The following is a 26,588-nucleotide window of genomic DNA, read 5'->3' as shown; positions in this document are numbered from 1 at the left end:
ACACCAGCGTCTCAAAACACTTAATCACTGTGGAGGTGAGTGCCACTGGTCAGTGGTCATTTAGAGAAGTTACTACATTTTTCTTGGGCACAGGTATGATTGAGACCTATTTGAAACAAGTGGGTACCACACCCTGCCAGAGTAAGATGTTGAAGATATCCAAGTTGGTTGCATCTGGTTTTCAGTACTCGGTCGGGTACTCTGATCGGACTGGATGTTTTCCTTGGATTCGCTTTCCTGAAGGCAGCTCATATATCGGACTGGATGTTTTCCTTGGATTCACTTTCCTGAAGGCAGCTCATATATCGGACTGGATATTTTCCTTGGATTCACTTTCCTGAAGGCAGCTCATATATCATCCTTGTCAGTATCCAAGGATCATCAGGGGACATGGGGATCAGTGATTCTGAGTAACAGCCAAGCTGGATCTTCAAGAGATAGCAAGCAGTCAATAACTATAGATGAGCCATGGAGTGTAAGACATTACTAAATGATCAATAGTGGTTTCTCCACTCCACTAGAAGCAGAGAAGTTTTAGACACCATAGTCAAAAGCTTTTTGCCATCAAGCATCTTAAATCTGCTGGGTATAAGTTGGCCTATCAAGGAAGTGGAGTGAGATGATCATCCCCAGGAGCATCATCCACCTGTCTCTGCCTCCATTCATGCAATGATTCTGAAATGTACCCTACCTGCAACATCAATTGTATTGAAGCCATTTCAGGCCAGTGCTACAGTTCCCATGCACATTCTGTCTTAAACTAAATTTTAAAATGCCAAATCCTTTTTGAATCTAGCTATGATGGTATTGTTTAATTGAATTCTTTCTCTTGTGCCCCTTCTCCCCCTGCTGGTAATCTTTATTAAAGATTTGTGTTTTCCCTCTTTAGTACGACCACATTTTCCCCATCCCTTCTGCTCTTCCAACATTCCAACCATCCCTCCCTTTCATCTCTCACTCTCCCTACTAATCATGCTTTCATCTTCTTGTTTGAGAGGCAGATGGGTTCCAATGGTGCATTTATTTACAGAGCAGAATTAAACCTCACTGCATGCAATCTTCATAATCAGCTTGGATCTGAGCCAGAGGCACATCCCGGATACACTGGGGGCTGGCTTGCAGCTGCAACAGGCTCCTAGCCACAATGAGCACAGATTAAGCCAATCTCCTCAAGCTATGATCATGATGAGATCTATGAACACATTAGCCCTCATAATTCACCAGATATTCATGCTGGATCAAAGCAGCTTGTGGAGTAGTACGCAGCCCAAGATCAAAAGAAAAGGCTCCTCAATCTGCATTTTAAATGTGAATCATTTACAATTCCCACAAAGTGATATTTCCAAATTTCAAACAGAGGCTGAAGAGCTTTTATATCTTTATGAAATTACAGGCATCTATAAATTTGTTCTCGGTACATTTGTTCAGTGTTGGTTTCAGCAACTTTTCTCATTAGACAGATATCCATGAACTGCAAGGCTGTTTTTAGGTTTTATCTACAACTTAACAATAGCTGAACAAGTGCTGAGTTGCCCATATTAAAGAGTCACAGAGCGGCGCAGCATGGAAACAAGACATTTGGTTCACTATATCCCTACTGACCAGTGGGCACCCATCCTATTTTACAGCCTTGGCTCATTGCCTTCCAGACCCAAGTGAGTTGAGTGCTTGACCGGACACCTCTTAACTGTTGTCAGTGACTCTGCTTTGATCTCTCTCTCAGCCAGTACATTCCAAGTGCTTACCATTCTCTGGGTGAAGAAAGTCCTTCTCAGATCCCCTCTGAATATCATATCCATTACACTAAATCTATGCCCTCTATTTTGATCTGTCTCTGATCGAGAGAATTGTTTCCTGGTCTACCCACTCTATACCTTTTATAATTTTATATTCCTCAATTTTATCCCCTCTTAACCTCCTCTGCTCCGTGAAGAACTGACCTAACTTTTCCAATCTGTCCTCATAACTAACTGTATTGCTCCATCCCAGGCCACATCCTGGTGAATCTCCTCTGCATCCTCTCCAACGCTATCACATCCTTTCTAGAGCATGGTGACCAGAACAACAAGCAGTTCTTCAACTGAGATCTGACCAATATTTTATAGAGCTGGTGTATAACCTCCCAGATCTAGTATTTATTGTCCTGACTAATGAAGACCAGTATCCCTATGCCTTCTTAACCTTCTACCTGTTTTTTCACCTTCAAGGGTCTATGAAGTCTCCAAAGTTCCTCCCTTCTAAATACTCCCGAGAGAATACCATTCATGGTTTATGAGCTAGCCTTGTTGGTTCTCTCAAAATGCTTCATCTCACGTTTACCTGGATTAAATTCCATCTTCCACTTCCTTTCCTAGTGGAGGGCTGATTTGTTTGGTAGGAGGTCAGGGAAATGCACAAGAGGCCTATCTCCAGCAGAGTCCGTGCGGGGATTCATGCTCACTGGCACAGCACTCTGAGTCATTACAGACAGTGTAACCCATTATTGACTGATGGGACTGAAAATTATCTCTCTCTACTCACTTTCTCTCTCCCCTCTTTCTCTCTCTCTCCCTTTCTGCCTCTCTCTCCCTTCGCTTTTCTTCTATATGTCTCTCCTTACACCACATCCCCTCTCAACCTTCAATTTTTCTTTTTATATTATCTCTTTTTCTCTGTCTGTTTCTTAACATCTCACCTTATTTCAAATCTTCCCTTTCTCTTTCCTTTTCTGCTGATTCTCCTTACGTTGGTGGAACCCTTTGGTTCCAGAAAATATTCAATATTGAACTATATTTATGACTGTCACCTTGATACCATATTGGACCAGACAGTATTGCCATGGACCTGTTGTCACCATTATTTTGGTCCATTGCCAGAGTTCTTGCTTTTCCCTTACTCAGGTTGGTAGCTTAATTGATTGCTGGAAATTGCCCCTTGTATGTAGGTGAGGCATAGAATTTGGCTTGAGTTCATGAGAATGTGGGGAGATTAATGTAAGATTAGTGTATAGGGATAGTTGATGGTCAGCGTGGACTTGGTGGAATGAAGGGCCTTTTTCTGCGCTGTATCTATCTATGACTCTCAAAGATTTTGTTAGGGCTGGAGATGCTTCCAAAGACTGAGAGCTGAGGTTGTGCAGGGATGTGAAAGCGAAGATGGGAATATTAAAACTCATCTCTTGCTGGACAAACAGCAAATTCAGAGAGTGCATTGGTTGGGTGAACAGGACTGAGTGAGAGCTTAGTTTGATCAGGGTGTTCACTGAGCATTTAACTAATATTATATGTTTTGCACATCTCAAAAGACCCTGAATTGAGGGAAAATGAAAGAGCAATTTTTTAAAATCTTCAACAATATTGAGCTATGTCCAGGAGCATCCCAATTTTCAAATGTTTCATAACTGGTCATATTCTTGTAAGTCCCCAGTAGAAGATAATTCCGCTTCAAAGCTCATTTAAACATCTGCACACTGAAGCTCTTGTCCTGTAAATGTTTTTCTAAGGAAAATAATTTTTTATTCAGCAAGTCTGTCAGAATAATTTAACATTGACAGCTTGAAATACAATGGTGAGTGATGACTTCAAACTCCAGAAATTAAAGCATTGTTACAATTTGACACAGGATCTAGCCCCTATTGAGATAAGAGAAAGGCTCAGAGCAGGAAAGTTTTTATATCAGACTGGAAACTGAAGCCTTTCAGGAGTAGCTCCCCAGTCAATGACCATAAAAAAGACAATGTGTATGACAGCAGTATGTCAAGAAAAGTCTAGTATTGTTGGCAATTCATTAGATTAGGAATGTGCTCAGTGAATATAAAGATGGAATTAATACTGCAAATATATATTGTGAATATATACTATAAATCTACACAGCAAGCATAAATTTGTGAACAAGAAAAGATATTGTCAATTCTGTGAATATACATTGCAGTATTGATTCACAGTATCTGTAAAAACATCTCATGAATCTATGCTGCAAACAAAGATGCTCACATTACAAGCAGATGCTATGAATCAGTACTGAAATATATACAGTAAATATTTGGCACAAGAATCACACTATATGGATACATACCATATACATTAATGGACATAATAAGCTGTGAAGATATAGAATCATAGAACAATACATCACAGAAATAGGCCCTTCAGCCCTTCTAGTCCCTGCTGAACTATTAGTCTCTCTAGTCCCATTGACCTGCAGCTCAACCATAGCTCTCTGCACTCTCATCCAAATTCTTCTTAAAAACTAAAATTGAGCCTGCATTCACCACTTCAGCTGGCAGCTAATTCCACACTCACACTACTCTCTGTGTGAAAAGAGTTCCCTCTCAAGTTCCCTTAAACCTTTCCCCTTTCACCCATAACTCATGTCCTCTGGTTTGTGTCTCACCTACTCTCAGTGGAAAAAATCTCCCTACATTTACTCTGCTTAGACCCCTCATCATTTTAAATACCTCTATCAAATCTCCTCATTCTTCTATGGTCCAGGGAATAAAGCCCTAACCTGTTTAAGCTTTCCACATAACTCAGTTCCTAAAGTCCAGGCAACATCCTAGTAAATTTTCTCTGCTCTCTTTCTATCTTATTGACATATTTCCTGTACAGGTACTCCTTGACTTGTGACCTATGCGACTTCTGGCCATCCGCGCATATGACTGAATTAAAAAAATATATACATACAAAAATTTAAAAAATTGTGTGGTTTATGTGGTATTTCACAAACTATAACAGGGATACCGGGTATGTAAGAACCAAAATGTGCGTACTTGTTAGTTGGCGTCCCGTGCCTGTCTTTATTTTTTACATTTTATTTTTGATTTTCAAAGACTCACACAAAACCCAAACAAACAACACAATCTCTTTCAACAATAGTATATAACATATAGAATCTATTTTTTCCCCATCCCTTCTCTCCTTCCTCCTATACCTTAATACAACAAAGAAAAGATTATATAAATTAAACAAATACAAAGAACCAAATATCGATAAAGTCACAAACCCTTAAAGGAATTTAAGAAAAACCCCAAAAAAACCTAAAATAAAAAAGGAACAAAATACAAGAGCATGTCATCTCTGCCATGAGCATGGATTGTTGCATTTCCTTTATTCAGAAGGGGCATACCAATGTGTTGCAGATAGGGCTGCCACACCCAAACAAATGTGCCATATTTCTTCCTTAAATTGTACATGACTTTCTCCAGGGGAATATAACTCTGCATTTCTGTATTCCATCATGTAATATTTAGTTGGAAGTTGGACTTCCATGTGTCCGCATAACATTTCCTTCACAAACTAATGGTATATGGACAGCTTAAAACAAACATCCATAATGTTTCCCAGAAGGTTCAATTCCTGATCCTGTGGAGGGAGAGTTAAGGATGCAATTTCAATATTGTCAGGGCCAACCAAACTCTAACATGCAAACCCACTGAAGGCTCATATGCATGCGCCAACCAAAGACTTGCAAAGTGGAGGAAGTCAATGAGCTTATCATGGCTGCATGAGGCAACACCAAAGTAATCAGCGATGTAGCAGAGGAAGAGTTGAGGGGCCTTGTCTGCGTAGGTGTGTAGCTTAGATTGCTCCAAGTTGCCAACAAAAAGTCAGGCATAGCTGGGACTTATGTGGGTACCCATGGCTACACCTTTGACTTGCAGAAAGTGGGATGAGTCAAAGGAGAAGTTATTGGGGGAGAGGGCAAGTTCTGCCAGGCAGAGGAGGGTAGTGATGGAGGGGGTCTGGTTGGGCCTATCATTGAGAAAGGATTGGCGGGCTTTGAGGCCTTCAGCATTATATTGCAGAACCAAGATTTCAGTGCATTCTGAGAACATATTCTGACAGTACATTTAGCATGCAATGAAAACATAAGTCAAGTTTATTGTCAAGTGTATGGAGGTAGAGTGAGAAAGTTCAGCAGTGCAGCTCGTCAACTGATGCATAGGATAGCAGTAAAAACATAATACACAATGCAGAGTTGGAGCAAGATCAGTTGGTACAGAGCAAAGACAACATTGATTTAGTGGTGTGAGGTTCATTCAAGTGTCTGATAACGGCAAGAAAGAAATTGTCCTTGAATCTAGTGGTGAGTGATCTCTTCCCCAAGAGAGGAGAGAGGTGACTGGGGTGGGTTGAGTCTTTTAATACATTGACTGTTTTTCCAAGGCAGCAGAAAGTTTAAATGAAGTTGAAGGGGGTTTGTGTGATGGTCTGAGCTGCATACACAACTCTCTGCAGTTTCTATACCATGCAGTGATTCACCCTGATAGGATACTTTCAATAATGCATCAGTGAAAGTTTTTGAGGGAACCAGATGACATGCCAAATTTCATCAAACTTCTGAGGAAGTAGAAGCTGTCACTTCAATGTGGGTGGTCCAAGACAGGTTGCTGGAAATTGTTATTCCAAAGATCAAAGGTATCAATTATGTCCACCTCAGTGTGCCATTGGCCATTAGTGTGGAGAAAGGAATGAACCCCTCTCCTCTTCTGGAATCCTATAATCAGCTCCTTAGTCTTGCTGGTATTGAGGGCATTTTATTTTAAAATTTAGACATACAGTACTGTAACAGGCCAACTCAGCCCTACGAGTCCATGCCACTCAATTTACATCCCATTAGCCTACACCTCAGTATGCTTTTCGAAAGCTGAGCCCTGGAGAAAACCCACCCAGACACGGGGAAATCGTACAAACTCCTTACAGACAGTGCAGGATTCAAACTGAGGTTTGGTCCCGATCGCTGGTGCTGTAAAGCCGTTGCAGTAACCTCTACACCAACCATGCTGTTTTTGTTGTTGTTCTGGAACCAAGTCACAAGTCCCTCCATCTCCTATATTACAATTCATTGTTTGAGATCCAGCCTGTGGCAGTGGTGTCATTTGTGAATTCATAGCTGGAGTTGGAACAATGTTTGGGCATGCAGTAATGGAGTATATATGGAGTATCGTAGAGGATTGAGTATACAGCCCTGTGGAGCACCAGTGTTGAGGGTGATATTGTCACCAATCCTCATTGTTTGTGGACTGCAGGATAAGAAGTTGTGGATCCAATTGCAGAAAAGATGCTGAGTCCAAGATCTCAGAATCTGGGGACAAGCTTATTTGGCACTATGGCATTGAAGGTTATGAATATATTTTGTAATAGAACTGAGCTTTATGAAATAGGAGAAAATGTAAAAGGGACTTACATTGTTGTTTAAAACAAAAGGGACAGAGCACTTTCATCTAACTGGGTTACCCAAGGCCCAGTTGTCTTGAAATCTCAGCATCAGTGGCAATGCCAACAATTCCCAAATAGTTTTGCTGTTGTTCAGCTGTAGAGCAGGAACATGAACTGTGAACCTTGCATCATCTTCTCACTGGAAAAAGGCTTTGTCCAAAGGTCAGTCCACCAAAGTGGGGCAGATCTGCCTCATTTGGTTATGGGCACTGCCCCTTTAAATGATGAACACAGTGCCTTGTATATGTGACTGAGATTAACCTTGTCAACATGCTGAGAGGCTTTAGAGGAGTTTAGCTTCCCAGCTTCAAATCTGTATGCACTTTGTGATTAGTTCCATTGTGAACTTGACAGCATGTTTTACTTTGATGGAAGCTGATCGTGTAAATCCCTGACTAGCAGGCCAGTAGACATAAAAAGAAGTTTCAGCTGATTCCATTAACTCTTCCAACTCTTTCCCACTTCTGGGGTTTTCTTTCCCCTTTCCTTCCTGTCATTCAATCACTCAACCTCTTAATTAATCCCAGTATTCACTCCTATCAATACTCCTATCTCTTCTATTCCTTCTGCCTCAAAACCAAACTAGATTATAAACTAAAGAAACTGGAATTCCAGATTCACCTACTTTCCAACAAGTTACCCAAGTTCATTATAGTCAAATCATTCCAAACATTGTAGTTTGTCGAGTGGATTACTGGTAATTCTACTTGATTATGCTATCAAAACCCTTCAGAAATTTAAACAAATCCCCAATGCAAGCATTCCACAGAGTAAATCAGGTTTCACTTCATCAACTACAGCTCAGCTTTCAACACTGTTATACCCTTAGTACTGATCAACAAGCTCAAAAACGAGGGCCTCTGCAATCCCTCCCCTCTCTGCAACTGGATCCTAAACTTCCTCATCGGAAAACAAATCAGAAACAATGCCTGCTCCTCACTGACAATCAACGTAGGTGTACTCCAAGGGTGCATACTTAGCCCACGGCTCTTCTTGCTCTACACCCATGACTGTGAGGCTGGGCACAATTCAAGTACCATCTACACATTTGCCCATGACACCATGGTTATTGGCAGAATCACAGATGGCAATCAGGAAGTGTACAGGAGGGAGATAGATCAGCAGGTTGAGAGGCGTCACAACAACAACTTTGCAGTCAACGTTAGCAAAACTAAGGAGATGATTGTGGGACTTTAGGAGGGGAAATCAGGAGAACACAAACCAATCCTCATCGAGAGCTCAACAGTGGAAAGGGTTAAGGACTTCAAATTCCAGAGTGTCAACATCTCTGAAGATCTGTCCTGGGACCTCCATGTCAAAGTAAACATGAAGAAGGCTCACTAGCAGCTATACTTTGTGAAGAGTTGGAGGAGATTTGATATGTCACCAAAGACTCTTGCATCACTATCTGGGACAGAGGTGGCAGGAAAAGACGACAGGTTGTGAACTCGGCCAGCAACATCACAGGCACCAGTCATCATTCTGACGTGGACATCTACAAGAGGGTGTCTTAAGAAAGCAGCCTCTGTCCTCAAGGACCCTCACTACCCAGGCTATGCCCTCTTCACTCTGCTACCATCTGGAAGGAAGTACAGCAGGAGCCGGAATAGGAACACCCAAGGGCACAAGGACAGCTTCTTCCCCTCTGCCACAGACATTATTTCAGTTTCTCTCCTTTTTGAACTAATTTATTTATTTTAAAATGTAATTTACAGCAATATTTGCCGCAAAACAACGAATGACGTGACATGTTCATGACAATAAATTCTGATTCTAAATAACCGAATATTGTCGGATTCTTTGGCCGCTGATGGTCTTATTGTCTCACCCTTGGCACAGCTCATTTAACGTCTATTTTCATCCAAATCATCTAATTTATTAGAACTACGCCAAAAATCAGTACTGTTAATCCACAAAAGACCGTGTTTCCTGCTGAAGTTATTCGAATGCATAATTTCCCTGCAGGTTTGGGATTCATCGCTTGTTACTCAGGGAGCGTGGTTGCCCGGGAGACGGTGTAACAATGTGGCGGGAGGCGGGGCCCGGAGCACCCCATGCCCCGTGCCGCTCGGTTGCACCCTGGTCTCCGGAGTCGTTCTCGGGAGGCCGACCCTCATCCTGCAGGTCGGTGGCAGACAAATGTGGCTTTACATCCCGCCGGAAAACTTTCCGTCCGGAGTTGAACTTGGAGGGGGTGTTACCACCGCCAGGTCCATGGATTCAGTGCCGAGAGGGGTCGCGATTCCCTCTCGCTCTCCCAGACAAAGTGTTGAGGTCGGGTGGGGTAGAGGAAGGCTCTGGGGTTCAGCATGATGACTCGTGGGTCAAAATTGCCTTCTGAAGCCCAAGGGAGAATGGGCTTGAAATATGGCAATCTCGGGTGGGAGGAAATAATGTCCAACACCTGGCGGAGGCAGAATTAGGGGACGGCCGGCGCTGAAAGGGACACTAGCTGGAAGCGAGTAAAAAAAAGGGGGGAGGGGGAGAGAGAGAGAGAGAGAGAAAAGGGGGAGGGGGAGAACATCCATGAAATTCTTTAACTTTGACTATGGTAAAGAAAGGGACCACTTTGTCCAGCGCCCCCCACAGAAACGAGGTCCCAGCAAGGAAGGAACATCGCGACCCCTGGTTTACAAGACCTGACCTCACCTCTGAAGTGAGAGGGAATGAGGTGGGAGGGAGAGAGAATGAGGTGGGAGGGAGAGAGAATGAGGTGGGAGGGAGAGAGAATGAGGTGGGAGGGAGAGGGAATGAGGTGGGAGGGGAGGGAGAAGAGGGGAGAGAGAAGGGGAGGGAAGGGAGAAGGGGGAGGAAAGAGAGGGGAGGGAGAAGGGGAGGAAAGAGAGGGGAGAAGAGAAGGTCATTTCAGATGGTCTGAACACCCCCCTTTAAAGCAGCGTAACCTTCCCCCCCCCTCCCTGTGGCTAAAGATACTCACCTGAATGCAGCAGAAGCACCTCTTGAGGCATCAACACCAACCCTCCTCCAGGAGGGATAATCGGTGTAGCTCCGCCAACACATCTGAATGTACGGCTGCTGTATGCGGCCACCTGGGGGTGGGCTGATGACGCCCATTGGGGAGGGGAGGTTGGTGGGGGCCATTGGGGCAGGGGTAGCCGGTGCGGTACGAGAGGTTTGTGGGGACTATTGGGGCAAGGGGAGGTCTGTGGGGGCCGTCGGGGCAGGGGAGGTCTGTGGGGGCCGTCGGGGCGGCTGGCGGGGGAGAAAGGGCAGGGGTGGACGTCGGGGCAGGGACAGACATTGGGTTAGGGACAGCTGGCAGGGACACGGGGCAGGTGCGGCCAGCGGAGGACGTCAGGGGGCAGCCGGTGCAGTCTGCTCCTGAACTTGGGCCACTCTGCTGGGGAGGGAAGGAGAAGGGGAGAGAGGTGGGGGGGTGGGGTTGGGAGGGAGAAAGGGAGAGGGACGGCGGTTGGGGGAGAGAGAGAGAAAAGGAGGGAGAAGGGATAGAGAGAGAGAGGTGGGGAGGAAGAAGGGGCGTGGGAGAGGGACAGTGGTAGGAGGGAGGGGAGAGAGCAGGGGAAGGGGAGGAGAAATATAAAGAGATGAGGCAGCTGCTGTGATTCAGCAACTCTTTAAATATGCTCTTGCAAGATATGGCATGGTGAATTGGAGGGAAGGACCCCTCTCTGTCCATTGAATTTTTTTTTCTCTCTGATTTCCTATGAAGAATACTTCAGAGTTTCTTCCATCGTAGCAAACTGAACACTACGCTGAGTGAAGAGCACGTCTCATTTCGTAACACTGCTGGTGAAGATCACATTTCAACGTCTGCAGACTTCCAGACTGGGAACGATGCCTCGGAAGTGACTCTGGGAAATGTTGGTGAACTGCAAGGCCAGTCTAAAATGACTGAAGTGTTCTCCTCGGAAAATCCTAATCAAGATCATGACGTTGAGGCTTCTTTTCTCAATAGCACACTAACCACACGAAGCCACAGTCTTGCTGAGCGTGCTGTGCCTAAGTCTGGTTCACATGAAGCTTTAAGTTCCATCTCTAATGCACAAAACTCTTTGGAAGAATCTTCAAATAGATTCGATAAAGGTAACTTTGAAAGTGATAATAAACGCTGGGCGAATGTTATTCAGCGTGAGCAGGGAAGGATTAATTGTGATTATTTTTCAATTTTTAGCTATTGGTGCGCTAAGTAATGTCATTGGCTCCCAACCTGAAATGGAACCTGAGTCAAGCCATGAAGGTTTATTTTCCACAAGTTCTGCACTGACCTCTAAAACTAACAGGTAAATGCAATGTTTTGTGATCAATGTCGTTGCCTTATCCATATGAATGAGAAATGGTTTTCAATCTGTTCATTCACTTTTTAAAATTTTCTTGGATGGAAGGATTTGCAAAAAATAGTTTTAAAATATTGTTAACATAATTAAATTCAACAAAGATGTCCTTTTCCTCTATTCAACATGATCCTATCTTTCTTCTTCAGCTTGTCTCTTCATGGTTGGGATGATGTGAACTGTTCACCTTTCAGGAGATGCCTTTTTTTAAATTAATTTCCAGGACCTGGGACTCACTGGTATGGATTTGAGATCTCCAGGTGGATTATTAGGCTAAGTTAAATATCACAGATTCATCATTACATCATTGTTGCATCTCTAGAGCATCAATTTTATAATTTTTACCTTTGTTTAATTTGGACATTTGGGTATTGCTGTTGAAGATGATGTCTCATTTTACATGTGGGAAGCAGCAACCCTGCATTTATTTGCATTATTCAGCCCTTTGGATCCAGAAATGCTCACAGCAGAGCAAATCCCAACAATCCTGTTCTTTCCCCCCCCCTCCTATTTTCTATCCATCCTTGTAATTTATTCTTTCTCATGTGCCCATCAATGCCCCTTTGGTTCTTTTGACACAGAAGTTGATTGCCTACCTCAAATTTCTTCTCCCGGTGCATCTTTGGAATGTGTGAGGAAACCAGAACCTTCTTTTTCTTTTTAAAACATTTTTATTGTTTTTCTACATTAAAAAACCAAGCCAGTACATAGTTCATATGAAATGTAAAATGTAAGTAAGAAATTACACAAGTCAATATGTTGCATCATAATGACATAGCAAAAGTAAATATAATACACAAAGACAAAAAAAAACTAAATCAAAAATCAAATATTAATCAAAACCCCATCCCCCTAACAGAAAGAAACAGTAAACTTCACTCCTAAAAGTGAATGAAAAAAGCCAATATATCTAAAGATTGTGATAATAATTCAAAAATGGTCCCCACAATGTTTGGAATCTTATGCTGGAATTATTGATAGAATATAGAATCTTTTCTAAACTTAAACAAAACATCTTTCAGCCACTGAGCACGAGCAGGTGGGACGGCGTCCTTCCACTTGAGTAGTACAATACGTCTGGCCAAAAGAGAAGTAAAAGGACAAGATACAATGTATATTTGGAGTCAACAAAACATCATCATCTCCTGTTGTACTAAAGGATTTGGCAAATCTCCTTCGAGTACTTTTCAAGACTTGGACGGGACCAAAATGTGTGAATTAAAGAAGCCTCATCTCTCTTGCATTTATCACAACATGACAGGAGCATGGTCTGATATTACAATGCTTTGATACACACAAGAAAAGTCTGTGAAATCTGTTGGTTATCAATAAGAAAATAGTCAATCCATGAAAAAGTATGGCGAACATGTGAAAAAAAGAATGGAAAAAAATGGCAGACATCAGAATACCAAAGTTTGATTAAAAAAGAATGAATTGCTTAGGAGGATTTACTTATTATAGCAGGGTGAAGAGAGGAACGATTCAAAACAGAATCTAAGCAGCAATTAAAATTCCCATCAAGTACCAGCAAATAGAAGATCACGTTGTTCAAAAACCCTGTGTCATCGACATTAAGAGCTTAGATATTAGCTAATACAACCATCTTATTGTATGATTTCCTAGAGACAATAACATAACAACCATTTCTATCTGAAACAACACTGTACTGAACAAAGGGAATATTTTGATTGATTGTATTGAAGCACCCCCCCCAACCCCCGGCTTTTAGCATGAAAAGTAGAATGAAAGTGTTTTCCCCTCCACCGGGACGTAAGATGAGAGTTATCACATGCACGAATGTGTGGCTCTTGTAAGAAAGCGACTGCAGTTTTAAGCTGTTTTTTCATGTGAGAATACTTTTTCTTTTGATTAATCCGTTCACATTCCAACTTACAAAATTGAATCGATTAGCCATTATTAGCAAACTAATAGTGTGAATTGATTAAGACATGCGTTAATCAAGTCCCAAATGTCAGGCTTGCAGTAGGAGCATGAAACCGAAACAAAATTGAAGATAGGCTGTGGAATGCCAGAGTTTATAAAGTTCCCAGTGCCATATCAACGTTAGAAAAACATTCCCCTAACTCCCTCACCTTGGCCCTTATTTCCCACACCCAGAAAGCTGCTGAAAAAAATCATCCACAGGACTCCCCGTAAATAAAATGCACCCAAATACCTTTCTGCTGAGCATTTTATCTCATGCTTCTAGGCTTCAAATGTTAATATTCCCCACTCTTCTAATTAGAACAAGATTATATATTTAGTCTTCAACAAGCATAACAAAAAAAATCATTTACAAACTTTCTCATGCAATTTTTAAAAAAAAGTACAAGTAAGTAACATTAATTGTTTTCCATCTTTACTAATTATTACTAAATATATAGATAATGAAAGTATATTTCTCAATATTCTTATGAAAAATTAAATAACTCAATGAATTGAAAACAAGAGAAACCCTTACAAAACTGCAATCCAAATGGCTTGATCACTCTGTGTAATATTATTAAAGCAAATTAAAAACAGCCAATCTTCATACAATGGACTTTGTACAGCAAGTGACAGAAACCTTAAAAATAGCAGAAATTAATCAGCCTCACTCATGAAATAACAGTTAACACAGAGCGTGATGGTAGAAGGAAGATCCTCAATATACATCCACCAAACTGAACCACTTCTTACGACCATTAGAAAGTGTAATTCAGGGTATATCAATGAAGGTTTAAAATCCTGATGATACAATTCCAACAGACCCTCTCTGTATTTGGCATGTTGATTCATTACCTCAGAGCAATAATCCTCGACGATCTTGATATGTTGACCATGATATTCAAGCTTCTTTCTTTGTCGGGCTTCACGGATCAGAAGATGTTGGTTTCATGATGAACAGGTAGTCCTCAATTTACGACTGTAATTGTGACCTAAGGATTGGTCGTAACTCGGATTGGTTGCAAGTTGGATTCGCATGTCCTAACGAGGTATTAAAATTCTAAAACTGAACCTTTAATGAAGAATTTCAGCGTATATACAGTATTTATTTTTTTAAAGAATTTGGTCATATATGCGGGTGGATGCAACTCATGTAGGTTGAAAATTGAGGACTACCTGTAATCTGAGAATAGCCCCTTTTCCACTGGCATCCCAGTTAATTGGTTGTGCAGTGGCCCGGGATAGGAAGCCCTTTGTGCCGTTTCCACTGGGCCACCCTTAACTGGGACACAACTCATCCCTGGGGATCAATGTTCTACCTTCAACTGGAAACCGGTGACTTTCTGCTGTCCCTTTTCCACTAGTTTTATCAGCGTGCCGGCGTCAACAAACACCGGTGATATGAGTAGGCATAGAGGTGGTTAATCCCTGGTGTGAAATAATGTCATTTGGTGCTGGCATTCAGACATGTTCCTTTTTCACTGGACTCTGTCCAGTTAATTCCTGGCACAGGATGCCAGTAGAAAAGGGCTAATGACAGATTGAGGCTCCTAACCCACAGTCATCTTGGGTGCTGAGGAATGGTGAGCTCTGTCAATCTCAGGTGGTGATTCGAGCAGATCTTTCCCAAGCACATCACAGAGTAGCTCTGAAAAATGTTTGGTAAGCCGTCCACTTTCAGTAGACTCAGACAGGCCCAAATACATACTTTGCCTTCTGCTCCTGCTTTTCAGATCAATGACCCTCATCATTATCTTCGAAATAGTGTTAGACTGGAGCATACATCTTCAACTTCTTTAACACGGTCACTCAATTTGCTTTAAGTTGAGCTCAATAGATGACAACCACTCACCATGTTCTTGACCCTGCTGAACGAATCTGTTCAACTTTGACTTCAACCTGGCCCAAGCCGTTTTTAAATTCTTCCATCAACTATTTTTAAGTTGCTCCATTAACTCGATGATGGTCTCCGTAGTTAGCTTGTCAGCATTTCTTCTTTTTTTCCCTGCTGTAGCAGCTCTTGTAGACATTGTAAAGCAATTCTTGATGAGAGAGGCTGATAATGAGGCGTATAGAATACTTTGGTTGTAAAAAAAAAGGAGGAAGTTGAAAGTGGAGGAAAATGAAAAGTAAGCAGGAGACAATAACACACACTGTTACTCCATCGCGCTGCCAACTGGAAGTCAAACCAGAACACCCTGAGTAAGCCCAGGGAGAAAGCATGCAAACTCCACACAGAAGCCGAGGTCAGGATTGCAAGAACTGAGAGGAAGCAGCACTAACTGCTATGCCTTATTGCTGTCTCCACCTCCAGCGGCGTCCTCTCATGTCCAGAGAGACAAAGACAGCAGGGACTTGGAAAGTCCATCAGTTGCAGGTTGACTTGGAAATGTATCACTCTTGTGTCTTCAAATGTGGGTCCAAATCCTCCAATGCCAAGGGAGCAAATTTGCCACGTGAATACAGTGTTGTGGGAGACTGGCTTGCCAACTGTCTTCTGGGCTTGTTCAGGCCAAATTGTGTGTTGACTAACCTACATGATATTTTTTGATGAGCTAATAGAGAAGGCTTCTGACCAAAAAAAAATGCTGGTTAACAAAATTGGCGTCTGTGGTACAAAAGATATCTGGTAACATCATGGATAGCAAAGTTTCTTTCAAGATGTTTGCTGCATTTGAGATAGGAAAGTGACTTAAAAGTAGAAAGCAAAAGGTATTGGTAAATGTTTTTTGGACAGGAGGACGTTAAAAGGTGTTTTTGGGGTTGTTGCTGTGACCATTGCCATTCCTGATGGAAAATAAGGGTAGAAAGAATAGGATTGTTGGGATTTGCTCTGCTGGAAGCAGTTCTGGATCCAATGGGCTGAATGGCCTTCTGTGGTTTCATATGTGGATCAATGCAGGGATACTGCTTCCTGCATGTTGTAAGATTGTATCACATTGGGCCACGCCCAATATCCACATGATGAAGGAACAGAATTCGGGTATTTTGCTTTGTCATTCAAATCATGGCTGATGCATTTTTCCTCTCTTGATGCTCTTTGCAAATCAAGAGGCTATCAACCTTCACTTTAAATATGACCAATGGCTTGGTCTCCACAGCTGTCCTGTGGCAGTAGCTTCATGGATTCACCACTCTTTGGCTGAAGAAATTTATCTTCCTCTCCATTCTACAGGCACATCCTTTTATTCTGAGGCTGTGTGGTCTCATTGTATACTCTCCACCTACTAGAAACATATCCAGACCTGTCCTGAATTGTCCATCTTCCCTAGATGTGGAGGCTGAGTGAGCTGTCTCTGAAACCACGGCATGGTTCGGATAGCAGTTAGCACAATCCTGTTACAGCACCAGGAATCAGGACAGAAGTTCAAATCTTGCACTGCCTATAAGGAGTTGGTACGTCCTCTCCCATGTCTGTATGGGTGTTCCCCGGAGACTCTGGTTTCCTCCCACCCTTCAAAATGTACCAGGGATTGTAGGGTAATTGGGCATCACAGGCTCGTGGGCCGAAGTGGCCTGTCACCGTGATGTATGTCTAAATTAAAAAGAAAAAAACTCAGGAAGATGAGAACACTACCAGAGAAGACCCTGAAACTTTTCTTTTAAAAAAAAATCTCATTGAAGTGGATTTAAATGATTTTAATAAAAGGAAAATAATTTTAATTTTAAACAGCTCAAATGCTAACAAATAAGAAAAACAGAAAATGCTGTAAAACTCAGCAGGTCAGGCAGCATCTGTGGAAAGAGAAACTGTCGATATTATTGGCTCTGATCCTTTGGCCAGAACTGAGAATGAGAAAGAAGCAAAAGGTCTGTTTCAGTTGGTGAGGGGAGGGATGTATGGAACAAAGGGAATATTTGTGGTAGGGTGAGTCAAAAGCTCTGAATGGCAGCAGAATAAAAACAGAACAGAAGCAGTTTAGGCAGTATCCCTGAAGAGAGAATTTAATTAAATTAAAATTTAGACCCCATTAACCTACGCCACTGGTACGTTTCGAATAGTGGGAGGAAGCCACCAGAGAAAACCCACGCAGACAAGGGGAGAACGTACAAACTCTTTCAAGACAGGGCGGAATTCGAACCCCAGTCCGGTCCCGATTGCTGGTGTTGTAAAGGTATTGCGCTAATTGCTATGCCAACCATGCCACCCTGTAGTTAATATTTCAGGTGAGTCTACTGCTATTAGATCTGGGCAAGGATAAAACAAGTGTATGTGAAGGAGGGCGATGGGTGGAATGAAGGGAATTTCTGATATTGAAGTCACATTGTAGTGAGAATGTTATTATGAAGGAATGTAACACTGAGCAGTGCTGTTCTATGCTCACATGTGAGATGCACATGTCCCTCCCCTCCTACCTACATCTCCTCCAGCTGTGGTTGCCTTGCTTAGTCATACATGGGGAAAGTCAGATGAGTTTATCTGCTTCCTCTCATGTTCCCATTCTGCAGCTCTTGTGATTTCTCTGTATACTTTTGATTTCCTCCAGTCCTTGAGATTTACCATATTTCTTTTAGCTCTCTTCTAATTTAGTGCAATCTCTCCACATTTTAACAGATGGCTCCAATTAGGAAGTGATTTGAACATTCATTAAGCGGACTCATTTTGTTGTAACAACTATTTCTGTCCTTTAATAATAGGATGATCTTGAACAGGAATGATGAATTATCTGATACAATGGGATTCTTTTTGACAGAGTTTCTTCACATACAGTCCCAGAAGGCAAGGAAGATCAGAACCAAATGACCACAATGGAAACGCAGACTGCCTGGGTTTCTTTGAATACACCAGGTTCTTCATTGACAGGTGAATGTTGTTTTGCTGCACTTTATGTCCCAGATTTGGTTAGCGCATGTTTCGGGGATTTTGGCATTGCTGGCCAGTCACTGATCATTAGAACTAAGGCATGCTACAGCACAGGAACAGGCCCTTAGGCTAATCTAGTCTGTGCCAAACTATTTTTCCACCTAGTCCCATTGGCCTTCACCAGGACCATATCCCTCCATACCTTTTCCATCCATGTACTTATCCAATATTCTCTTAAAAGTTGAAATCAAACCTCCATCTTCCACTTTCATTCGCAGCTCATTCCACACTCTCGCCGCCCTCTGCGTGAAGAAGTTCCCCCTAATGTTCCCCTTAAATATTTCACCTTTCACCCTTAGCCTATGTCCTCTCATTCTTATCTTACTCAACCTCAGTGAAAAAGCCTGTTTACATTTACCCTATCTATCTACGCCCCTCTCGTTTGAGAGGTTAGATGCAGGAAAAATATTCCTGATGATGGGCAAGTCCAGAACAAGAGGACACAGCTGTGAGGATAAAGGGTCACCATTTAGGACTGAGCTGAGGAGACTTCTTCACTCAGAGTTATGAACTTGTGGAACTCCCTGCCACAGAAAGTTATTGATGCCAGTCCATTCGATATACTCAAAAGGAGGTGTCCGCAGCACTTAAGGCCAAAGAAGGATAAGGAGAGAAAGCAGAAATAGGGTATTAATATGTGATCAGCCATGATCTTGAATGGAGATACAGATTCAATATTCTGATTCTATGTAAGATGTTGATGTTAATTGGGATCTGGGTGTCGTTGCACACAGAAATCATTGTGTTCCCCCATTACATATTCCAATTAAAGGTGGTTTATCGGCATTGAATTTCCTCTTCTAATTATTTTCCCATTCTATAAGTCCATTCCTGTTACTTGTTGGAGGTTTCTTCAGTGATGATCATCGCCCCAACTTGCTGATGTCCCAACATTTAGAAATGGAATCTTTGATCCAATACATTGTTGCAGCAAATGGTGAACAGCATTGGTTCTGGCACAGGTCCTTGCAGAACACTAGTGCCCACCCTACCCCATTGGAGACTATTACCATTTCCCCACTCTGCTTTCTGGCCTGAAGTCCAGCTAACAAAAACACTGTTCCTTCCTGTCCTGACTCAGCATTCTCTGACTTTACTGAAATATGTTATCTTAGTGAAAGCCTTTTGAAAATGTGGATACATTTTGGACCATTGTCCAAAATCAGTAAGGTCAGACAAGAAAGATTTTCCTTTTATAAATCCATAATAACCATCTTATTATGCATTGTTTCCAGATGTTCTTCTGTTTAGATCCTACCACTAGTTTTAAACCAACAGGTCTATAACTGTTGCAACAGCATTGTAACACCACAAGTAAAGCTACTGCGCCTCGCATTTCCAGAGACATGGATTCAATCCATAGCTCTGCTCCTGTCTATGTGGAGTTTGCATGTTCTCCCTCTGAATGAATAGGTTTCTTCCCAGTGCTCTCTTATCTCAAAAGGATGCAGGTTGGTCAATTAATTGGTCACTGTAAATTGCCTCTTGTTTTTAGATGAGTTGTAGAATCTGGAGGGACTTGATAGGAATTGTCTAGGAATAGTGCAAATGGTGTTTGGTGGTCTGTATGGATCAGTGGTTCTCAACCTTTTTCTTTCCACTCCCTTACCACCTGAAGTAATTCCTATGCCATAGGTGCTCTATGATTAGTAAGGAATTGCTTCAGGTGGTATGTGGGTGGAAGGAAAAAGTTTGAAAACCACTGTTTTAATTGTACGTAGTTGACTTGTTATGTGCATGGTTTCATTACTCTAAAGGAAATGGGCCAATGAGAATTTTTCTCAAGCAAAATAATTAAGTAACAATTGGATCTAGAGCAGTGATTCTCAACCCTCCCTTCCCTCTTACATACCACCTTAAGTAATCCCTTACTAATCACAGAGCACCGATGGCATAGAGATTTTTTAAAGTGATATGTGAATGGAAAGAAAATGGCTGAGAATCACCGTTATGTACTAAGCTGGCTGAAGAGCCTACTTCTGGATGTTCAATTTCCCTTCTTCTCCCACAGCCCACTGGCACTATTTTCGAACAATTGCTAGATATGTGTGATAAGGCTTCTGCTGTTTCTCAACTGGATTCTTTAAAATATGTGGATGCAATGCACCTGGCCCAGGAATTGTATCACCTTTGGATTTAATTAGTTTATTGAAAATCTCTCCCATTTTCCAATTTAAATGCACTCAGATCATGAGTTATCTATCCAATGTTATGACTTCCTGTTCTAATACCCTGGTACATTCTGGAACAAAATAGTAATTTAATGTAATCTTCTTCACTCTCTATCTACATGAAGTGCATCAAAATATCAGGACACAACAGGTCACTAGTTTCTTTTCTGGTTTATCCATTTCATCATGGGTTCTTTCCTTCCTGCCTTATCCTCCTCCCAAAGATGGCAATGCCACTTGCCCTCCTTGCATGTTGTAAAGGTCATTCCATCCCAAAGCATCATGGGTGCTGGTGCTTCAAAAGAACCTCCTCCTGTCCTCTAAGCCCATCGATGTGCAGCTTTCTTCATGATCGTCTCATCTCTAGTCTAATGAGGCAGACTGACCAGTCAACCACTTCTAGGACTTGGTAATTAATTTCTCCTCTTGTATAATTTCATACTAGAAATCCCCAAAGAGTTTAAGTTACTGGACTTCAAGACTGATCCAGAGGTAAGAAATATTACTCATTACATTGGTGTTTGTTGCTGACTTTCTCGATGGATTGGGAGCATTTCTCTTGCAGCCTGTGCCTTTCAGGTTTATGTTTTGCACCTTAAGCTACCCAACACCTTGCGGGCAAGTAGCATCAAGTAAAAGCAGCAAAAACAGGTCAGGCAGCATTTGAGGAAGGAAAAAACAGTTACTGTCTCAGATCATATCCTTCAGCCTTCTCCCCACATCTCCCAGCATTTACAACCAGTGACAAAGGAGGGACGGAGAAGGAAGTTCTGCTGAAGGAGTGAGAGCGGCTGGGCCCCAAAATTAAGAAGCACATTTGGCATTGGATTAGCAAGAAAGTTGAATATGTGACTCAAAGATTGGTGTAGGAGAAGTGGTTACAATCTGGTGGAAAGGAAGTTGTCTCATTGGGTGGACCACTCAAATTGATATCATGGTGTATAATTTGACTAAGGGGCAGATAAAGCTATAGACTAATTAGTGGGGAGCAGGCCAAGGAAATTTAGAAAGGTGAAGAAATTTTGTTACAGGGTAATGATAGCTTGTGGCTATCAGGAAGGGTCACTTATAACTCCATACAAACACGGAGTCAGAGCAGTAAAGAAAAGCACAAAGACAAAAGGAAGGCTCCACACAGCATTCATCTCAAGGTGGATAAATTAATTGAACAAAGGGCAATGGGTACGATTTAACAATCATTTAAAACTTGGATGCAAAGTGACCACAGTCAGGATTTAAATATTCTATATACTGTACTTTTTAAATGAATTAACAAATTGGAAAAGGAGGGGTACTCCTGATATTAAAGCATTGGATAAAAGCAGCAGAGAGGAAATAACTTGAAAATCAAGAGATATTTATAAATAAATACATTAATCTCTCAGGCATTCAACATCCTTGGGGAATGGTAGGTTTCTGAAAACTAAATGTTTTTTCACATTTGTTTTGCATAACATTAAATAAATTCATTATTTGAAATTGATTAATATCCTTAGAAGATTTTGTTGATTGCATGAGCACTCTCGATTCATTACTACTTACTGAGTTTACTGTATGCATTAGGGTCCTTCAGGTCACAGTCAGATCTGGCAGTGAACTTCATTTCTGCATTGACCTGTGATGACCTTTCACTATATTATCAAGAATCTATCAGAGTGGGTAGAGGCACGGAACAGTAGGTGATCAGAAAATATGATGGGAGTTAAGTATAGACTCTCAAAAGTAATGCTAAAGTTGGACATAATTAAATCAGAAAATTAAAGGTACATGTATCAAGTGTCTTACAGTAATCATGGATACTTTAATCAGGCTGGATGTACCAAATGAGCATAATTGTGTAGGAATGTACACAAGATACATTTCTAGATCAGCACTTCGAGGGCACAATGAAAGACCTGGACATTTTTATTTGATAATGTGAAGTGCAAATGGTTAATTAACAATGCACTTGTTAAGGTGCCTTTAAGGAAATGATCATATTACAGTATTTTATATAAAGGATGAAAACTATATAGTGCAGTCTGAAACCAGGGTTATATATCTAAGCCAAGATGTGAGTTGGCTTTTATAGGTTGAGAAACTATTTTGATAAAAATCCAATATGCAAGTCTGGTTCAAAATCAAGAGCCCTTGGGGGCCAAGCAAATTAGAAATTGGATCCACATTGGCTTGGTAATGGGAGATGGGATGATATTTTTGTGATTGGAAGCCTTTTTGACCAGTCATGATCCGAAGGGGTTGGTGCTGGAACCCTAACCGTTTGCCATATCCATTAAGAACTGGGTGTGAACTGGGGAGGAATGATTAATGAGTTTGTAGATGACACGTTGGTGGTGAGAGTGAGGGGGATTGACTTGGGTTACACAACAATATTGATTAATTGGGCAGAGCAATGGCAGATGGAATTTAATCCCAGTAAGTGCTTGGTGATGGCTTTTGGGAACATAGAATATGAATGGTAGAGCTTTGGGGAAAATAGAGGAACAGAGAGATATTTGTGTAGAATCCATAGATCTTGAAGGAAGCTCCCATTGGTAAAAGATGATACCATTGGCAGTTCAACTGTTGCTTTTCTCTTTAACATGATACCCTGCAATTTTTCATACGACATTATCCCCTGCTCTTGGTTTTGTTTTTATTGATGCACTGCCTGTTTAAAAAAAGTATATAGCTGTGAAGAGCATACAAAACGAAGATTTTCACTGTATCTTGGTACACTTGACAATAAACTACTCAGTCCACGGGTAAATAAGGTCATGAAGAAGGCAGGTGGGAATGCTGACCTCCACCAGCTGGGACATTGAATAAAAGAGCATGGAAGTCTTGGTACAATATTCTATCATTTTGGATCATAGCTGGAACATTGTGTTCACAACTGATCAGCAAACTCCCAAGACCTGGGCCTCGTTACCTCACTGTGTAATTGGATCCTGGATTTCCTCACCTCCAGATCCCAGTTAGTGAGGATTGGTAAGAACCTCTCCACAATCTCCATCAGTAGCAGAGCACCACGGGGCTGTGGTCTTAGCCCCCTTCTCTACTCACTTTACACCTAAGACTGTGTGGCTCACTACGGCAGTAGCACCATCTATAAGTTTGCTGATAATACCATGATCATGGGCTGTATAAAAAGGGGGAGTGGGCCAGCATATAGGAGGGAGATTGAAAACTTGACTGAATAATGTACTAACCTCATACTCAATGTCACCAAAGCTAAGGAGCTCATTGTGGATATTAGGAAGGGAAAAGCAGAGGTGTGTGATCCAGTGATCATTGGGGGGATCTGAGGTGGAGAGAGTGAGCAAATTTAAATTCCTTGGAGTCACTATCTCAGAGAACCTCTCCAGGACCCAATACATGAATGTCATCATGAAAAAAAGTGCATCAGCACCTCTGGTTTCTCAGGAGTTTGCGGAGGTTTAGAATGACACAGTTGAAGCAGGGGCAATGAGCCAAGGAAAAGGAAAGCCATTTGGATTGTGTTGTAGAGCTAGAGCCACCAGACCACTGAGCAGGAACAAGATACTGCAGTGACTCAGTCCAGTTCTGCTGTCCGAAGAATCATTTCGTTTGCTTCACAAATCATGTCAGAAATATCCATGATCGTGGCAAGAGTCAGACCCATGGATGGCAGGGGCTTTCTGATGATCAATGAATTCCACACGTTGACACAGAGTCACCAGTGAACTCCAGGAACGAGACCACACTGAAGGGCTTGAGCTGACGAAGGAAGCCAGCTCACAGACTGTACCTGCATTGACTGGGCAGCGTAAGAAATAATTTGCCCTCTAATATAAGCTTTTAAAGAATCCCAAGCAGTAGAGGTTGTTGAAGAGGAATTTATGCTAAAGAAAAAAAATGATCTACTCTTTCATAAATTGCAAAAATTCTTTATCTGACAGTAAAGTAGAATTAAAATGCCAATGCTTTTTTGAGGGAGGGAGATCTGGAAAATTCATAGACAAAATAACAGGAACATGGTCAGCGATCACTATATTCTCATATTCACATGATCTGGTCAGTGAAATCAATTAATTATCTATTAAAAATAATCATTCCATGAGTAATTATGATGTACAGGAGAAATAAAAGAATATTCTCTCCCATTAGGGTTTTTAAAAAAAGCCATACATCTGAGATACCAAAATTTGATAAGAATGAATTATAGAAACAGATTTGCTCAAAGAAATGTTTCAAGGACGAATGGTCCAAAGCAGGGTCTAACCAACAATTAAAGTCTCCACCCAGCACCAGTGAGTAGGGACTCAAGTCAGGTAGGACTGAAAAAAACTTTCAAAGAAAAATCCCACATCATCAACATTTGGGGCATATACATCAGCAAAAACTATCATTTCATTATATAATTTGCCCATAACGATGATGTATCGACCATTTATATCTGATATAACTTTATAATGCACGAAAGGAATGTTTTGATTAATTAAAGTAGAGACATCCCCCCCCCCCACGCCCCCACCGGCTTTAGCCTTGAAGGAGGAGTGGGAGATTTGTCCTCTCCATTTACATGAAATGAGACATGAGATCAGAATTATCACAGTTATGAATATGGGTTTCTTGTAAGAACACAATCTTAGATCCCATATATTTAACTTGTGCAAAGACACTGCACTTAATTGGGCTGTTTAAACATTTGACATTCCATGAAAGGAATTTGATGATTAGTTATGGTTTTTAATTAGTGTTATAAAGAAAACCGGACACACATTATTACCAAACTCCAGGTGGCCCCCTTGAAGCCGCGCAATTACACGGCTTACAGAGAACTTAAAGCCATAACAACCTTGTAAACCTGACGCCTTAAACCAAAATATCCACCCTCCATCCCAAACATCCAACATCTGAAGGCAGCAACTCCCTCGACAAAAGGCATTTTAACCCCAAAATTCTACTGTAAATTATAACTCCTTTCTTTATATAAAAAGTTAATAATAGTGTTTCCAAACATTAGAAATTTGTATTTAAAGCTACAACCAGAGTAAGGGACAAGGAATTTATATTAAAGAACAAGAAGCACACTTTGTGTATTGATGTCCAAGTATTTCTAAGCAATAATATCAAATATAACAAATAGTGTACCATCACCATTAAAAGAGCAGTGAATGCACTCAGCTTATTCACATTTAGGTTTGCAGGAGCAAAGAAGCAATACATAGCAAACTGTAAACGTTCCCACACACAGTTTGGATTATACACATATATGTTATTACTGTTACCTTTGTTTCCAATGGTCATCTAATAGCTTAAGTGGATAAGCATGTACAACATTTCATGTGCTATTAATAAGTATCTAACTAAAGTAGTGAATACAAATCATTTATTAAAATAAATTTAAACTTAATAGTTTCATCCAAATAAAAAGTAAATAAGTTGTAGTAAAATGAATAGAAAGGAAAGCAAACTTACATAACAATAAATCAAACGAGTACATTACCCCTTCCAATTAACTTTGCCCAATCAAAGAAGAAAACATCAACTAACAATTCATGCAAGACTTGATGTTGAAGGCGAATCTTCGTGCTGCTTCTTTCGAGTTCAAAAACTTCTTGTGACCATCAGAGGGTGTAATCCGAAGATGTGCTGAGTATAATGAAGTGTGCTTGAAGCCTTTCTTATACAGTTCAGCCATGACTTCTATATATTCAGTATGGAGACTCATCACTTCAGGACAAAGGTTTGAAGAGTTCCTTTCCAATGAGCTTCACGAACTTCAAGGTCTTTTATTTGGAAGAATTATAAGAATAATTGAAAGTGGGCACTGTCCCGAAGCTGGCTTGGGAATCAGAGAGCAATGAGTTCTGTCGAGATCAGGCTTAGCAGAAAAGAAATTCTTGGCAAAAATTTCCAAAAGCATCTCTGAAAAGAAATTGGTCAGCTGGCCAGTTTCAGTATTTTCCACCAAGCCCAAGATTTATATGTTCTTTCTTCTGCTCTCCAAGTCGATTTAATTTTGAAGTTAATTTAGAGTTGCAAGCAGACAATCCCAAGCAGATTTCCTCTAATTTGTCCACAGGATCATTAACTGTTTCCAAGTCTCACTCCACAGAACTCAGACGCATGGCAATTTCTGATAGCGACTCTAAAACTTTTTAAAGTGTAG

General features: G+C 41.2%; 1 protein-coding gene across 1 annotated transcript in view; it reads left to right on the top strand.

Moving 5' to 3' along the window:
• Positions 1 to 26,588, top strand: part of LOC138739988 (uncharacterized) — a 58,492-nt gene that overhangs the window by 3,157 nt on the left and 28,747 nt on the right. Inside the window, exons 2-6 of the mRNA XM_069892440.1 lie at positions 9,162 to 9,320; positions 10,888 to 11,261; positions 11,350 to 11,458; positions 18,130 to 18,239; positions 20,916 to 20,962. Coding sequence (XP_069748541.1) covers positions 9,162 to 9,320; positions 10,888 to 11,261; positions 11,350 to 11,458; positions 18,130 to 18,239; positions 20,916 to 20,962 — 799 coding nt within the window. The remainder of the gene's footprint in view (positions 1 to 9,161; positions 9,321 to 10,887; positions 11,262 to 11,349; positions 11,459 to 18,129; positions 18,240 to 20,915; positions 20,963 to 26,588) is intronic.

The sequence above is a fragment of the Narcine bancroftii genome, chromosome 7, assembly GCF_036971445.1.
Source record: "Narcine bancroftii isolate sNarBan1 chromosome 7, sNarBan1.hap1, whole genome shotgun sequence".
NCBI lineage: Eukaryota > Metazoa > Chordata > Chondrichthyes > Torpediniformes > Narcinidae > Narcine > Narcine bancroftii.
Note: the sequence above shows the minus strand (reverse complement) of the source record. Positions and strands in the feature narration are given on the sequence as shown.